This window comes from Mustela lutreola, chromosome 8, assembly GCF_030435805.1.
Source record: "Mustela lutreola isolate mMusLut2 chromosome 8, mMusLut2.pri, whole genome shotgun sequence".
NCBI lineage: Eukaryota > Metazoa > Chordata > Mammalia > Carnivora > Mustelidae > Mustela > Mustela lutreola.
Genome location: NC_081297.1, coordinates 131,722,051 through 131,740,247, shown reverse-complemented (window position 1 = coordinate 131,740,247; position 18,197 = coordinate 131,722,051). Strand labels below are relative to the sequence as shown.

The 18,197-nt window shown below is 38.0% G+C and overlaps 1 protein-coding gene across 1 annotated transcript in view; it reads right to left on the bottom strand.

Annotated features, from left to right (window-relative positions):
• UTP20 (UTP20 small subunit processome component) overlaps nucleotides 1–18,197 on the bottom strand; it is a 97,165-nt gene that overhangs the window by 62,816 nt on the left and 16,152 nt on the right. Inside the window, exons 13-21 of the mRNA XM_059186651.1 lie at nucleotides 13,036–13,191; nucleotides 12,804–12,892; nucleotides 11,289–11,394; nucleotides 9,447–9,597; nucleotides 8,733–8,795; nucleotides 7,814–7,972; nucleotides 6,321–6,397; nucleotides 3,381–3,460; nucleotides 2,904–3,144 (exon numbers count right to left, since the gene is read on the bottom strand). Of these exons, the coding sequence (XP_059042634.1) occupies nucleotides 2,904–3,144; nucleotides 3,381–3,460; nucleotides 6,321–6,397; nucleotides 7,814–7,972; nucleotides 8,733–8,795; nucleotides 9,447–9,597; nucleotides 11,289–11,394; nucleotides 12,804–12,892; nucleotides 13,036–13,191 (1,122 nt within the window). The remainder of the gene's footprint in view (nucleotides 1–2,903; nucleotides 3,145–3,380; nucleotides 3,461–6,320; nucleotides 6,398–7,813; nucleotides 7,973–8,732; nucleotides 8,796–9,446; nucleotides 9,598–11,288; nucleotides 11,395–12,803; nucleotides 12,893–13,035; nucleotides 13,192–18,197) is intronic.

Here is an 18,197-nt window from a genome sequence, read left to right as displayed (position 1 = left end):
TAGTCATTCTTACTTCTGCTTTGGTTCCTTCAAAGAACGGTTACAAGGGATTCACAAGCTCTAATACTGAATTATTTGAAACATATTTAGATATATAAATGTCAGATCAAAAACTAAAATATAAAATAAAATAAAAGCCCATAATATATTTTGAAGTTGGAATTAAAGGTGACATTTGAGTTTTTACTTGGCTTGGATCATCTATAAAAGTACTCGCTACAGGTAATCATTGCCAACTAATTTTAAATATTTTAAAAAATTGTGTATCTTTTAAAAAAAAATTGTGTCTTTGGTCTCTAAGTCTTCTTAAACTCAAAACCACTTGCTTTTACAGGCTCCTCTCTCCATCTCTAATAATCCGTTTGTAATCTACTTCTTTCTTAGGGAATAATTTGGAAACTTAACATGGTAAGAAATTTATTTGCTAGTAACACTCTTAGTCCTAGCTTGCATAAGCATAGCTCTATGCACACAAAACAAATAATAAATATTATTTTAATGATCTTCAAAACAAGGCAAAGAAGCTAAACATCACTATTTTCACTATTAAAGCCTGAGGAGTCAGGTGAAAAACCATTACTCTTCTCCCATGGTATCTACTGATCAGCCCGAATCTTTGCTTATAACCTTTGCCAGAATGAATTATTCATGTAAACTTTTCTACTTATGCATTGGATCCTATCTTAACTATTCAATGACATGACTCCAGAAATTTTATTCCCTTTCTTGCATTACATATCCCCCCTATCCGTCCCCCCGCCCCCCCACCTTCTGGATCATTCATACCAGTATTATACAGATATATGATGTCTGAATCTTAAATAGCAACCTAGCAAAATCAGCTCTCTGCTCCCACATCTCCCTCCACTCGTCTGCTTCTTTTCTGTAAGAACTGTCTATACTTGCTGTTTTCATTTTTCTTCTTCATTTCTTTTTAATCTCATTTTAATCAGGCTTTCATCCCTACCAGGTTAACCAAAACAATTCTTGTTAAGGTCACTTCTAAAGCCAACGGTCAAGCCTTATGCTTCATCTGACTGATGCCTCAGACACGTTCGGCCCAACTGATAACTACCTCATTGAAATACTTTTTTTTCACTTGGCTCCTGAGGTACTATGAAGTCTTGGTTCCTCCTCTGTCGCTCTTTCCTGGCTTCCTTTGCTGGTTCCTTATCTCCAACCTCTGAATATCAGTATCAGTCTTCGGAAGTCCTCTCTCTCTGCATTTGCACTTTAGGTGTGGCCTCATTCGGGCTCTCCTAACTTAAAAAAATCACCTGTATACTGATGATCCTCAAATTTATAATCTTTAGGCCAAACCTGTCCCTTCAGCTCAAAACTCCAAACTCAACTGCCCACTTAACACCCCTACTTAGATGTCTATTCAATATCCCAAACTGAACACGTCTAAAAATGAACTCCCAATCTTCCCCACAAGCGTGCAAACATGCAAACATCTGCAATCCTCTCAATCTCAATAAATGGTGACTCTCTTCTTCCAGTCACTCAGATCAAACCCTTAAGACACATGCCTAGGGGCGCCTGGGTGGCTCAGTGGGTTAAGCCGCTGCCTTCGGCTCAGGTCATGATCTCGGGGTCCTGGGATCGAGTCCCGTATCGGGCTCTCTGCTTAGTAGGGAGCCTGCTTCCGCCCCCTCTCTCTCTCTACCTACTTGTGATCTCTGTCTGTCAAATAAATAAATAAAATCTTTAAAAAAAAAAAAAAAAAGACACATCCCTAGTTCCTCCCTTCCACCCTCCAGGCCATACTCCTGCCCCCAAACACCCATACTTCTAATCTGTTGGCTGACCACACCCCATAGGCTGACCAGGTTGCAATCCTTCAAAAATATTTTTTACTGAATTAAAATCCAAGAATATCCAGAATTCAACTACCTTTCATCAGTTGAGCTATGTACAAGGTTTAACTAGTACCTGGTACCTTGGTCAGGTCACCATCATTTCTCGCCTAAACTTTTATAATCTCTGAAACTTATCTCTCTGCTCTGGCCAACCTACAGTCTATTCTCAATATGACAGTTAGAAAAATCCTCAAGAAAATTTAAGTCATGCCATCCCTCTATTTAAACCTTCTAATGGTTTCCCATTTCACTAAGAGAAAAAAACAAAGTCCTTTACAATCACTTAAAGGCCCTACACAGTTTGGTCTCCTGTTAAGTTTCTGCCCTCATTTCCAACTGCTTTCTCCCCAGGGTCACTGCTACAGCCACTGAGACTTCCTGGCTGATCCTTGAACAAACCAAGCATGTTGTGTTTTGTAGCCCACTTAAACTACACCTATGGCATTTTCCCATATAAATGAAATGCTACTAGAAAAGATACTTTTTATTGAATGATTAGTACAGTTCTGTACATCACATCCCTTATCTTTAGAGTTTTAAAGTAATCCGACTCTCACACAGCCTACCTAGTCACAATTAAACAATGCTCCAGAAAGTTATTGTTATTCTTTCAGAGTACATTCCCTCAGCATTCTGGGAAACATCAGGAGGCTCACAACAGAGTGGCTGGGCTTGGGTTACTGGAAGATAAAGCCCCAGGCAGGAAATAAAATAACAAACAGGGCAAGAAACAACAAGGACATTATACATTGATCGAATTCAACACGGCCTTTCTTATTTTGTAACCTGTAATTTTTATTTTTAGATTTTTAAATTTAACCTGGAATTTTTATTAACATCATTTATAGGCTGGTGAGAATCTGACTCCTTTAAAATTAAGTGGTGACAAAAACTAGTTCTCTGAGAGCCAGTGCTAAACAGATATGTCCATGATTTGAAAACATGACTGACATTTAAAAACACTCAGGCTACTTAGAAGCTTAAGACTTCATATCTTTTTTTCACACTCTACCAGGGATGTTCCTAGGAAGGAATACTTACTTGATAAATCTCAAGAAAAGTGGGGAGAGCTCCCTGGACCGTGGCTCTACCCTCTCTGGGAATTTTGCCAGAGCTCGCCAGAGCAAAAAACGAAAGTTGGTATGGTCCAGTCTTTCCTGACAGTCAGTTTTCAATGCCAACTGTTTATGATAAAGAGCTCCAACATCTCCTTCCTGAGTCTGCTCCCAACTTTCATCTCCAATGGACTTCTCATCTCTGACATCATTTTGCAGCTCTTTCTCTGCAAGGAGAAAAGTCATCAGAACCACTAGAGAAATGTTATTATTTGTCCTATGTGTTTCCTCAAGTGAGGACTTTTCTTTTTCTAATATATGAGGAAACAATAAATTATATCTGAAGGTTTTTACCAAGTAATTATTTCTCATTTGTTTCCCCATTCATGTGCAATAAAGGAGTAAACAATTAAATAAACCACCTCTTTTCTTCCCAACCTACCCTTTACTTCCCCTTACATACCAGCATGTATAGCTGCTTTTTCTAGATGTTCATAGTAGACTTTCCAAAATTGCTTATTTTCCATTTCATATGCATGGGAACTAAGAGAAAAGATCACAGAACAGAATATGTGCTATAATCCTTTTTAAAAGACCTCTCACTGGAGAAAAAAAAAAGTGAAAAGATACAACTAAAACTTAATTAGGTTATCCCTGAATATAGGGCTTAAACAACATTTGTACTTCTTTATATTTTTCAAAATGCTTGCACTGAGCAGGAATTATTATTATTAACTTGAATATAACCGACACACAATATTAGTTTCAGGTGTACAACTTAGTGACTTCACAAATTTATTATTTTATGTTATGCTTGCCACAAACGTAGCTGCCACCTGCTCCATTACATGGCTATTATAATTTCACTGACTGTATTCCTTATGCTCTGTCTTCTGTGACTTATTCATTCAAAAACCGCAAGTCTGTATTGCTCACTCCCCTTCACCCATTTTGCTCAGTCCCATTCCCTCCCCTCTGGCAACCATCAGTGTGTTCTTTGTATTTATAGGTCTAATTCTGCTTTTTGTTTATTTCTTTTGTTGTTTTTTTAAGATTCCATTTACAAGTGGAATCATCTGATATTTCTTTCTCAGTCTGACTTATTTCACTTAGCATAGGACCTTCTAAGTCCACCCACATTATCTCAAATGGCATGATCTCCCTCTTTTCCATTGCTGTATAATATTCTATAGTATACATACACCACATCTTTCTTATCCATTCATTTACTGATGGACAACTTAGGTTGCTTCCCTATCTTGGCTACTGTAAATAATGTTGCAGCAAACATATATCTTTTTGAACTAGTGTTTTTGTTTTCTTTGGTAAATTCCCAGTAGTGGAAACACTGAATCATATGGTATTTCTATTTTTAATTTTGTGAAGAGGAATTATTTTTATACTCATAAAATACTAAAGGGTATTTTTAAAAATCTAAGCAGACTCCTATAAGTAGACTATTTTTAAAGGTACAATATAATGGGAACAGGGCATCAGGCATGAGGTATATGGCACAGTAAAGAAAGGAGAGGACTTGAGAGAAAATTGTTCAAAGCTAATGTTAAGTGTTGGTTTTTCTGCCACCAAATCAAAATATATTTATTGTTAACAAAAAGGCAAATAAAAACTACATGAAACATGCATACCTTTCAAAATTTGAAGAGAAGAATCACGTAAATGTTTATATTATCTCGTATCTTAGCAACATTAGCTCAAAATGTTTCAATTCTTTCTGCCAATAATTTTCCAAGAATATGATTTTTTTTTCCTGTTCCTAATATTTTATTGGTTACCTCTAGGCCTGTACTTAACCAAATGGACTCCAAGGACGGGGTCAACATTCACCAGCACCCGTTTTTTTTGTTGTTGTTGTTTTGTTTTTTTTACATTTGGAGATTAGATACCATCTTTAATAATGCCACAGCCCAATACCTTTTTATTGCTATACCGGGTTGTGATTAAGAGTGTGTGTGTGTGTCTATGTTAGGTGTTTCTGTTCCTGAATAGATGAGGGGCCAGTAGAGACTCTTACGCAGGTCTTAGCCAACAGTTCTACCGAGCAGCAACTGAAGACAGTCTCCATAGTGACACAGGCTGAACTCCTGCCTCCCTTTTTCCTGGCTACTTTTTTCATGCATTCTGAGGCCCATGATAGTCCAGATTAAAGGGCTTCTTAGCAAAGATCAGTCTCCAGTTCCTAGTCATCCCTGCCTCTGACCACAGGGACGTCCCTGGGTAAAACAGAGATTGTTAGGGAAAGGTGGATAACTGTTATACAAAACTGAATTATATATGCTGTTGACTATACATGACAAATAAACCAGTTTTCAGATAGATGTACCCAAGAGGGAGACAGCCAAGTAGCCATGGAGAACATTAAAGGCATTCAGTAAGTGAGAAACCAACATTTTTGACAGTGGGCTATTGGTAACACATGTATCAGATTTTTCCTTAAGTGCAATAAACAAAATTAAGAAGTTGATGTAAGGAAGGCCTTGTTTTCAGCATAATGGTTTGATGGTTCTTAAAGGCAGACATATCAGTTCCAAATTGGAAAGAGATTTGTTTACTCTACTTCTATCAGATAAAAACTAATGGTTAGGGTTCTGAGAAGTCACACATGATGTATTTCTAATCTGACAAAAAGCCAGAGTACCATCTGAAGACAAATGCCTACAAAAGGACAGACTACATACGAGACACAATATATGTACTTTCTATATGATTATCCCTTTTTAGAGCTGAAGGAATTTTGGACACTAGACAACTAGGGGATATTTTTTTGTTTGTTTGTTTTGTTTTTTAATTTTTTATTTTTTATAAACATATATTTTTATCCCCAGGGGTACAGGTCTGTGAATCACCAGGTTTACACACTTCACAGCACTCACCAAAGCACCTACCCTCCCCAATGTCCATAATCCCACCCCCTTCTCCCAACCCCCCTCCCCCCAGCAACCCTCAGTTTGTTTTGTGAGATTAAGAGTCACTTATGGTTTTAGACAACTAGGGTTTTAAAAAGTCCTTATTTTTGAACTGAAGTGTGGCTCACTGACTCAATATATATAAAATTAAATTTTGTAATTATTCTATAGTATCTTGTCACTGTAAAAAAAATTCAACAATATAGATGTATCATATAAAGTAAAAAGAGAAAGTCCTCCAAAGTTATTTCACTTCACAAAGAAACATTCACAGAACATTTGAACTGTTAAGAAACTTGGAGAGAATAGAGAGAATAACTGATGTTTTCTTTTTCTTTACTCTGCCCCGGAAGGATTGGAGCTACAGATACTATACACACCCATTCATTTAAATCACACCTAGAAGAAGTATAATAGTGGCCTGATCACTCTGCCATAGTTAAAAATGTAACGACTTCATCTGTTTAACCCATGCTTACCTTATGAATTCAATGACAGGATCCCAGAGGGCACTGAAATTAACATACAACATCCCTATTAAATAACGAAGTGGCACCTGCAATGATAGGAGGCAAGTTCAGTAAATGGGTAATGAACTACAATAGAACACCCCAAAATACAAATATCCCAATTCAGACAACCGGAGGTTGTAAGGAAGCATGTGCTTTAAGGAACAAGTTGTAGGTACCAATCCAAAATTCCAACCCTCCCCAAAACATCGCTTGCTATTTTTTTTTTAAGACTCTATTTATTTATTTGACACACAGACAGAGATCACAAGTAGGAAAAGAGGCAGTCAGAGGTTGGGGGAAGCAGGCTCTCCGCTGAGCAGAGAGCCCGACTGATCCCAGGACCCTGAGCAAAGGCAGAGGCTTAACCCACTGAGCCACCCAGGCACTCCATATCACTCGCTATTTAACAGAGAAGAATCACTAAAGCAAATTCAAACTCACTCAAGATGTTCACAAAGGACATAGCATTTGAATCAACAGACTTGACTCACAATTAAATTCCTACCTACCAAACACTGCTCTTACTCTCACCTTATATATAGGACAAAACCTGAGCAGTAAACATAACAAAAACCCAAGACAGTACACTGTGAATGGCAGCTGGGGCTTTGCAAGCAGATGGCTGAGTTTTCAATACTAGGCATTAAAGGCAGTTCAGAGGGTGGGAAGTTTTCTCAGTTGCCTTGAGCACAACCGTCATGCTAGGGAGGAATCATATAGAATGGTAGTTCTAATAATATTTGGGGGTGAGATATTCATTACTATTTTAGCAGGAGAGCCCTTTTCTAAAATGAAACAACACAGGATAGTAATATATAAAACAGGTTAAGAGCGGAACCGCTCTGATCTAAGGGGAATGCTTCCACTTGGCCTTCCTCCTAAAGGGAACTGTGACCTATCTCCAAGGGTCATGGATGAAAAATCCCCAATTCCAAAGGTAGAGGCCTGACATCCTGAGGTGGTGAACAAATCTGGAGAAGAATATCAAGTTTTAAACTTTAAACTCCTGTTGCCACTTCCTACCTATCTTCACATATTTTACACCTATTCAGGAGAACAGAGGAGAGTAAATTCATTCCACTTTGAAAAAGTCTGCAGAGCCATATAATTCAAACCATCTAAGAAAACTGGAGATTTATCTAGTTTAAAAAATTTTTTTAACTACTTGATAGCCTTCTCTTTTCAAAAGCCAGCAAGGGGCACCTGGGTGGCTCAGCGGTTAAGTGTCTGCCTTCGGCTCAGGTCATGATCTCAGGTCCTAGGATCGAGCCCCGCATCGGGCTCTCTGCTCAGCAGGGAGCCTGCTCCCCACCTCTCTCTGCCTGCTTCTCTGCCTACTTGTGATCTCTCTCTCTGTCAAACAAATAAATAAAATCCTTAAAAAATTATTTTTAATAAGCCAGCAAAACAGACCACAAAGTATAAATTAAGTTTAAAAAAACATGGACACTGTTTTATACCTCCTGTAATGGCCCATCAGGGATTGCGGCCTGCACCACATCATGTCTTAGTTTTCTCAAATGAAGAAGCTTCTCTCTGTAATCGCTCACAGTTGCTGGGACAAGTTCTGCCTGGCGTAATATAGCAAAGGCAGACTGACGCTCTGAGAGCCCATCATCCTAAGTGAATGGAGAAAACCAAGGAGGTAGATCAGTACTTTGACTTCGCAGAAAGACCATGAAATGTGGCCAAAGTTCTAAAAAAGGGAAACTAGGCTATGTTAATGTTTTTAAATTAAATAAGCAACACTTTTTTTGGTAAATGATTAATTTTTCCTCATAGCATTTCCATTTTGGTAGTTAATTTAAGATTAACGTTTAGCATAGAAATGACCACTAAAAACTAGGAAACTTATTCTCAAAGTGATTAAAATCGATTGGCCATATTTGTTGAAATAAAAATGTGTACATATACTTCCACTCTACAATTCTACTTTTAGAAGTAGTAATTTGCTTTATGGGATTATTTCCCTATTATCAACAAAAGGATGCTCACTCCCCTTTTACTGGAAAAGCTGAAAACCTACAAACGTCCCACCTAAGCATCTCCATCAACAGAGAGCTGGTTATGCAAGATATTTTAAACTATGATATACTGTTCAAACTTCAAAAGAAAGGAAGTAAACCTCGACGTGCTATATGAAAAAACCTCCATGATGCCATTTATTTAAAATATACATGTGGATACAAAAATCTGAAAGAATATTCACCAATTACCTGTGAATTTTCAGTGTGGGCAGGAGTAAGAATTACAACAAAATTTTCAGTTTTTAAGATAGATATTTATAAAATAGTGTTTGAGTTTTCTGCAAAAGTGTCATTTTGGAAATAAAAAAGAACTGCATTTTTAAAAAGCTATCCAAATCAACAGTTAAAATACCTCCATCGGTTCTGGAAGTCGAACTTCAAAATGGTTTAGGATCCTTATTGTCAAAAGCCGAATCTGGAGAAAGTAAAAGGCATGTTTCAAATTCTAAAGTTTACACATAAGAAACTGATTTACAGCCAGTGAGATCTAAGTGTTATAGAATAAGGGAAATATTCCACTGTCAATAGATACATGTTACTCTATCCCTTACTTCATATTAGAAACCAACCAACACTTTATTCAAATAGTATATGGAACAATTTAATGGCCAGAAGAGACTAGAAGATAAAGTTGCTCATGGAACAATGTTTTTCTTTCAACTATGACACTATAAGCATCTCTATCAATAAGTACAAAGAATCGGATTAAGTTTACAATTTTGATGTAACTAGTGATTTTTATTTGTATGTTAACATATTTAGGTATTTTTGTATACCTGATCACACAGCAGAATCACATGGGGGCTTTAAAAAATGATGCAGATTTTTCAGTTTCAGCCCTACTGAGTCAGAATTCTAGCCTGCGAGGACTCAGAATTTGTATTTCCATTAAGTTCCCCAATTAAACCTGTTGCAATCAATTTGTAAGGTCAGTGTTTAGGAATCACTGCATTAAAAAGAAATCATCCCACAGCAGCATTTTCTGATTAAGGATTCTGACAACCACTGGCAACACATACAGAATCAAAAGATGAGAGACTGAGGACACATCACAAAACACCATTACCTTGGATATACCACTTGAAATGTTTGCTTGTAACTTGGGAAATAATTCCATTAAAGCTTCCTCAGAAAGTGGCCCTTTGCAGCCACATAAGGATAATCTCTGATAATAGAGATCAGCTAACAGCAACACAGATGGCTCCAAAGGAAATGTTCTGCAACAAGATATTTATTAGATCCAACCTGCACCATATAGTCGATTATTTGGACTATAATAAAACTACAGAAAATTACGACTGGTGAAGAAACTATAAAAGGGACCAGGTAAAAGTTTAATGAGGACACTTAGTGTCATTTTAAAGATAAAGAATCTGAGGTCTTGCAAAGTGAGTAATGCGGTCGAGGATGACAGGTGCAAGCATTCACATGTATCCTATCTCTGTGGGAGTTGCAGAGGGATGTTTTCTCAGAGAAAGAGCACAAAAACTGTGGCACCTGCCTTAAGCTAATATACCTCCATCTATTTATTTATTCTTGTCAGGACATATTTCAAGGAGGATTTGGGATGAATGAGATGGCCTCATGCAAGCCAACAAAGCAGCTCCATTCCCATTGCTTAGAACCTACAGATTTGGCTACTTGCAAGGAATATGCCTGTTGGAAGTGGGCTTGGCACTGAGATCAAGAGAAAAGTTCCACGATGGCTCCTTGTGGGGCACTCCCGACAGCAGTGACACTCTTGTCTTCCCGGTTCAGGAACACAGAGAGCCCCGGATCCCAGATCCCCTCATGCTTGACTCCCTTGCTACTTCTGCTCAAATGTCTCCTTCTTGATGAGTCCTTCCCTATTTGAAACTGTTGTTGTCCCCAACCTCCAGACTCTCCTATCCTGACTCTGCTTTAATGTTCTTACCACTATCTAACGTGCTATGTATTTTACTTATTTTGTTTAGCGTTTCTTCTTGCTAGAATGGTAGCTCCATGAAGACAGGGTATTTTGTGTGTTTCAGCCACTGACCGTGTTTCCCAGTGCCTAGAAAAGGGCTTGGTATGTGAAAAAAGCAAATGAATATTTACTGAATGAAGGAAATGAATAAATCTGTTTTAAAAAGCATGGAGCTAAAATGGATTAAGACTCTAGGGGCAACTGGGTGGCTTAGATGGTTAAGCATCTGCCTTCGACTTGGGTCATGATCTCTGGTTCCTGGGATTGAATCCCATGTTGGGTTCACGGCTTAGCAGGAAGTCTACTTCTTCTTCTCCCCTGCCTCTCGCCCTGCTCATGCTCTCTTTCTGTATCTATCTCAAATGTATAAATAAAATCTAAAATAAAATAAAATAAAATGGATTAGATTCTAGAAAAAGAAGTCAACTGCTTTACCAGGTTTTGAAAAGGTATGACCTTTAGAAAGGGTGCTAAGCTGAGTAGAAAACGGCTTCCTGGTAACAGCCCAGTGCTACACCAAAGTCGGGAGCTGGCTGACATCAACTTACAAAAACAAAAACAAAAAGCTGGGCTGTGCTGGTAGGCAGTAAAAGTACCACAGGAAAGTGTTCTGAAATGGTGAATATGCCAAGCTAAGACAGAAGGAGTGTAGTAGAAATATTATGTTGGAATGACTCAGGAAGTTCTAGGTCAACATAGTGCAATGTTAGGGTTGGACACAGTCTACTACAGTAGTTTACACACATGGTAAAATACCTCTCCACAAAGATAAATATGCATTTAAAGACTGTGTAAAACATAAACTTACGTTAAGGATTCAAATCAATAATAAATTTCTAATATGAATACAACTTAGGTATAAAGTAGATCAAAACAAGGACTTTCATTATGCCCAAGATTTCACAAAAACAGAAGCTTTTATATTTTATTTGTGATTAAATGGGAGGTATTTTTACTTACAATACTAAATTCTTCACACGTTCCACAGGAACCAAATGAAGAAGTTCAGATGATTCTTCCAAACTTAGCAGAGTATTTACAGCTTGACAAAGAACAAATAAATTTCCTAAGGGCAGAAAAAAGAAGAAACTATATAACTTATTCCTTTGACACAAAAACTACCAGACATCTCATTTGTCTAATACTTGCTATTTGTAGAAGTTCTTAAATTAAAATGAATTTGTGCCTCCTTATCATCTGTCAAATGTCAGAATATAACAGGAGGGAACTGAAAAGAAAAGGTTCTCAAGTCTTGTATTTTAGCTTTCTTAAGGGAAAAATATATTAAAAAATAGAGAATAAAGTATATGTTTCATTAATGAGGATAAAGAGGAAGTCTGATGGTCCAACTCACCGGCATTATCCAAATTAGAATTTTAAAGGAGACGCACTTGTACTTTTCAAAAGCTAATAAGCTATTTATTTTTTATTTTTATTTATTTATTTATTTTTAAAGATTTTATTTAATTATTTGACAGAGAGAGAAATCACAAGTAGGCAGAGTGGCAGGCAGAGAGAGGGGGAGAACCAGGCTCCTGCTGAGCAGAGAGGCCGATGAGGGGCTCGATCCCCAGACCCTGAGATCATGACCTGAGCCGAAGGCAGAGGCTTAACCCACTGAGCCACACAGGTGCCTCACTATATTTTTTTTAATTAGACATACATTTAATCTTAGACCAGAGGCTAGCAAACATTGGTCCACAAGCCAGACGTTGTTTGAAACAACAAGCCAACAGTAAAGAATATGCCCCGACTGACTATGAAAACCTAAAATATTTACTATTTGGTCCTTTACGCAAAAATTTTGGCAACCCCTGCTCTGGATACTAGAAAAGGACTGTCCTTTACAACTTTCTGCAATGATAGAAATGTTCTGTACTTGTGCCAATATGCAGCTGCAGTCCAATTCCGCAGTCACCAGCCACATGTGACTAGTGAGCACTTGAACTGCGGTGAGTCTACTTTATTTTCTAATGTGTCTGCTTCGTATCTAACAGAGAACCTAGCACAGTAATATCTAAATGAATGAACAACTACTATACATAATGTTAGAAAAGAAATACTGTACTAGAATGAAACAAAATACCTACTTTCAAATTGCTGTTCTCAGGTTAGTGAGAGGAGATATTCAAGTATAGAGCAGGAAAGGGTGTTCTGAGTAGAGCAGGGTAAAGCACATGGAAGTGCCTGGGTTATAAGGTGTATACAGAGCGTGAACGGGAGACAGAGAACAGGACACAAGCGAGGGCTTGGAAAAGAGGGGTCTTAGATACCATGGTAACCTCTGACATTGAGTCCTCAGATTCAGCTTGTGCTCACCACATTATGAGGCACAAGTGCAACTGTCACCTTCTCCTCTTTTTCCTTGCATCAGAGCACAATGTTAGCTCTATTGTCTAGTATTCCATGTGTTGACAGTCACGTTGACTGTGCCAGAAAAGAAAGAGAAGAAAACAAACGGGGATTGTAACTGACCTTTTCCAAAGCTTCCCTTGTCAACATTCATGAAGAGTGACTCTATGAAGCACGTGACCAGTGGTATCACCTTCTCTTTCTCAAGAGGTCTGTCCAAGAAGTCGGGAGACAAAGGGAAAAGTTCAAACTGGCATTCAATGCTTTTTCAGGGAATAGCAAGGAAGGGCTAATAAATGTTTAAATCAGCATGCTAAGTCACTCTTTCACAATTAACCATAGTTTATTTTCTCACCTAATATGAGGTAACACAACAAGGGCTGCCCAAGAATGTGAAAGGTAAGTAGCATCTTTATTTGGGGGTAACTGAATTATAGATAAGAGGTGGTCCAATACTGGGATCTGTTCTTTTCCTCCCTTGGATCTGGTCTTCTTCTGCCTTAAATAGGATCTGAAGGAAGAGAAGAAAAACAAATGTTTATTTATTTTTTAAAATTTTTTATAAACATATAATGTGTTATTAGCCCCAGGGGTACAGGTCTGTGAAAAAAAAAAAAGTTTAAAACAGAAGAGAACATAATTGCTCTTGCCCTCTGAAATTTAAAATAAAACTGATTCCTTTCCACACGTGGAAGATTTGTGGAGAGGAGGGAACTGGTGGTAGTGGTTGAATATAAATAACCAAACAACTGCGAGTCATTTACTGATTTTCGGTAAGAAGCTTTTTCGGTGCCTTTGGTTCTACTTTTTTCTATTTCCTATTTTAATTTGCTTCATAACTTAAAGCAAGTCTCTCCTAGTTTTTTCTATTATTTCTGAATTTTCTAATTCTCAGATTCCTTTTTTTCTGTCTGATGTGCGGATGGACATGTTTTTAAAAACTGCAGAGGTAACTTATTGTAATGAATGGACTTCCTCTATTCTCCCCCGCCTTTTTTAAAGATTTTATTTATTTATTTGACAGAGAGAGAGAGAGACAGACATCATAAGTAGGCAGAGAGGCAGGCAGAGAATGAGAGGGAAGCAGGTTCCTTGCTGAGCAGAGAGCCTGAAGCGGGGCTCAATCCCAGGACCCTGAGATCATGACCTGAGCTGAAGGCAGAGGCTTAAACCATGAGCCACCCAGGCGCCACCCCACTTTCCTTTATGACAGAAATTTTACTACTTTACAAAGGTAGAACGATGTTGCACATAGTGGTAAATTTGACAAATGCCACTAAAGTGATTACAATTTAGAATCATCTCTGCTTCTTTAATCTCATAAAGTCTATTCGAGGACATTTTCTGACATGACATTTGGCTTTAGGTATCTGTTACTTTGGCACTTTTCTTGTTTGCCTCTTTTCCCTTTTGCCAATGAACTAGACCTCAGTTCAATTTGAAAGACAGAAATCTAATTGAAAGAAAAGTCACAGAAACAGTAAGTAAAATTATTTGTTTTAATAATTTAGCCTCCATGTCCAGTTGGTTAGCTTGTTACATAACAGAAGTGGAAGATCAGGTTTTTATTCCCGTGTCCCTATTATGAAAATCAACTAAAAAGTTCTATTCTTTTTTTTGTTTCATACTTATCAAGATAGTCAATGTTTGGAAATTATAAGAGACAGTTTAGTCAATTTCACTGACAATTTTTGAAAGTCCTTGATATAAAGTCTCTCTAGTAGTAAAGACTCAACAATCTGTAAAAATCTTACAAGAAAACATCGAGATGCTTAAAAAAAAAAAAAAAAAAAAAAAAGGTGAGTCATAGCTTGGCTGCTTCATCACACCTGCTGATGAGCTCCTCCAATAAAATCCGCACTCCCTATTTACCTTACAAGGCCCCATGTGATCTGACCCTGGCCTGCCTCTCATGTCCTCTCATTCTACACTCCTCCTTACTTGATGCTCTGTACACACACAGACTTTCTTTTGTTCCTCAAACATACTGGGCTTATTCCTATCCCAAAGCCTTACACTAAGTCCTCCCTCTGCCTGGAAAGCCTTTCACCTAGACCTTTGCTGGGCTGGATCCTTCCCATCATTACAATCAATCCAAAGGTCCCTTCCCTAGAGAGGAATCATGCTGCCTCTCCATTCATTCTCTCTTTCAACACCCTAGTTTTATTTTTCTTTTTATCATTAAATTTTCTTGTTTATTTGTTATCTGTCTCACATCCCTCCAGTCCAAGAATGTCATCTCCCCAAAAAGAAGGAAACTTCTTCTCATTCATTATTATATCCCAAAGCCTAGAGTAGTGCCTGATACAATTAGCGTGTGTCTATTGATAGAATAAATCCATCTTCTAAAGAATCTTTTTACATCTATTATTTCTTTCTAAACTCACAACAATCTGTGAGCTAGATGGATGGAATATTACTAAGAATGTTCAGACAAAGGTGATGATTCACATATATCCTATCTCTGTGGGAGTGCAGAGGTACATATTCTCAGAGAAAAAGGACAGAAACTGTGGCACCCGCCTTAAGCCAATATACCTCCATTTACTTGTTTACTCTTATCAGGGCATATTTCAAGGAGGATTTGAGATGACTGAGATGGCCTCACACAAGGCAACAAAGCAGCTTCATTCCCATTTCGGAATAAAATTTGGCTACAGGCAAGGAATATGCCTGTCGGGAGTTGGTTTGGTGTTGCAATCAAGAGGAAAGTTCCAAGGGAATAATTCTACAGGCATAAGTAATTTTTCCTGCCTCAGGAATCAGAGCTCAGTAAACTGGAAAACCAACAGATTCTATTAGCAAGTTTTGATAGAAAAGCTACTTTTAAGGTCTGCAGAAGAGCAACATGTGAAGAAGATGAGTTCCTCCGGAATTTCATGCTGATCCAGAATCAAAAACTAACTGCTGTGAGACTATGGGGACAATGACACGCATCTCAAGGGATGCTGTGATGCTTCAAAACTGAGTACTCAGCAAAAATTCAAGGAATGTCCATCTATTCCTACTGCCCCAAAGCAAACCACAAATGCAGCAAGTCTAACAAATCCCAAAGAAATACAAAACTTAAGTATAAACACACAGGAATGACAAGGGAACTGGTTTCCTAACCTATAATTTCTAAAATCACATGCACAACTACTGGAAAAATGATAAGCAGAATTCTCTTACTTATTTATACAAACCCTGTTTTCAATATCTGAATGGTATGTATTATTTTAAATTTTTTTTTTAAAGATTTCACTTATTTATTTGACAGAGAGATAGAAAGCACAAGTAGGCAGAGCAACAAGCAGAGGTAGAGGGAGAAGCAGGCTCTCCACTGAGCAGGGAGCCCAAGGCAGGGCTCAATCCCAGGACCTTAAGATCACGACCTTAGCTGGAGGTAGACACTTAACACCTGGGTGGCTCAGGGTATGTGATTATTTTTTTTTTCCCATGGTATCATATATTTTTAAAATTTTTTAATTCATTTTCAGCATAAAAGTATTCATTGTTTCTGTACCACACCCAGTGCTCCATGCAATCCGTGCCCTCTCTAATACCCACCACCTGGTACCCCAACCTCCAACCCCCCACCCCTTCAAACCCCTCAGATTGTTTTTCAGAGTCCATAGTTTCTCATGGTTCACCTCCCCTTCCAATTTCCCCCAACTCCCTTCTCTTCTCTATCTCCCCATGTCCTCCATGCTATTTGTTATGCTCCACAAATAAGTGAAACCATATGATAATTGACTCTCTCTGCTTGACTTATTTCACTCCGCATAATATCTTCCAGTCCCGTCCATGTTGCTACAAAAGTTGGGTATTCGTCTTTTCTGATAGAGGCATAATACTCCATAGTGTATATGTGATTATTTTTAACGAAATTAAGAAAATAATCCATGTCTCTCTTAACAACTCAAACAATGCAAAGGTATATAATCTAAAAGTTAACAGTCACTTCTTTTTTCCCCTTCCCATCTTCCTGATATAAAGTTAAAACTTTTGTGTATCCTTAAGGAAATGTCAGTTCTCTCCAAACTGATCTCTAGATTTAAGGCAATTCCAAACAGAATCCCAGTGAGTTTTTTTGTAGACATAGACGAGATTCTTCTAAAATTTATATAGAACAGCAAAGGACCAGCAATAGCTAAAATAATCCAAAAAGAAACAGAAGAATGGGAGGAATTTTTTTTTCAAGGTTTCAAGACTTCTTTTGGAGCTATTGTAATAAGACAGAGTGGTATTAGAGGAGGATAGATACATGGATCAATGAAAGAGAACAGAGAACCAGAAATAGAACCATACATATATGTCCAACTGATCTGACAAAGGTACAGAAGCAATTCAATGAAGAAGAATAGCCTTTCAACAAATGTTGCCAGAACAGTGGGTATCCATAGGCAAAAAAAGAAATTTGACCTAAACCTCACACCTTATATAAAAATTAGCTCAGAATGCACCATGGACTTAAATGTAAAACATAAAACTATGAAACTTTTAGAAAAGTAGGAGAAAGTATCTAGGAATTACAGCTAGGCAAAGAGTTCTTAGACTTGACATCGAAAGCATTATCCATAAAAGTTGGTCAATGGAACCCCATCAAAATCTTAAACAGTGCTCTGTGAAAAATCTTAAGTGAACAAAGTCAAACTATCAACTAAAAGAATATATTTGCAGACCATTTATCTGACAAAAAAACCCTTTGTCTAGAATATATAATGTGTTCTCAAAACTCAATAGTAAAGGAACAAACAATCCAGTTATAAAATGGGCCAAGGAAATAAACAGGTATTTCACTAAAGAGGATATACACATAGCAAATAAACACAGAAAAAGATGGTCAACATCATTAGCCACTAAGGAGATGCAATTTAAAACCACAACGAGATCTTACTATATCCTACTAGATTGACAAAAAATAAAAATCAGTGATGATACCAAATGCTGGAGAGGATGCAGAGAAACGACCATTCAGACTGCTGGTGGGACTATTTTTCTTTTTTTTAAGATTTTATTTATTTATTTGAGAGAGAGAGAGAGCATAAGGAGAGAGGTCAGCGGGAGAAGCAGACTCCCTGACGAGCAGGGAGCCCATTGGGACTCGATCCCAGGACTCCAGGATCATGACCTGAGCCTGAAGACAGTCGCTTAACCGACTGAGCCACCCAGGCGCCCCTGCTGGTGGGACTATTGCGCCCCTGCTGGTGGGACTATTAAATGGCCCAACTACTCTAGAAAACTCCTGGTAGTTTCTCATGAAATGAGGGATATACTTATGATATAATTCAACAATTCCACTTTTGGGTATTTATCTCAGAGCAACAAAAAGTTACATACATGGGGCACCTGGGTGGCTCAGTGGATTAAGCCTCTGCCTTTGGCTCAGGTCATGATCTCAGGGTCCTGGGATTGAGCCCCGCATCGGGCTCTCTGATCAGCAGGGAGCCTGCTTCCCCCTCTCTCTGCCTGCCTCTCTGCTTACTTGTGATCTCTCTCTCTCTCTGTGTCAAATAAATGGATAAAATCTTAAAA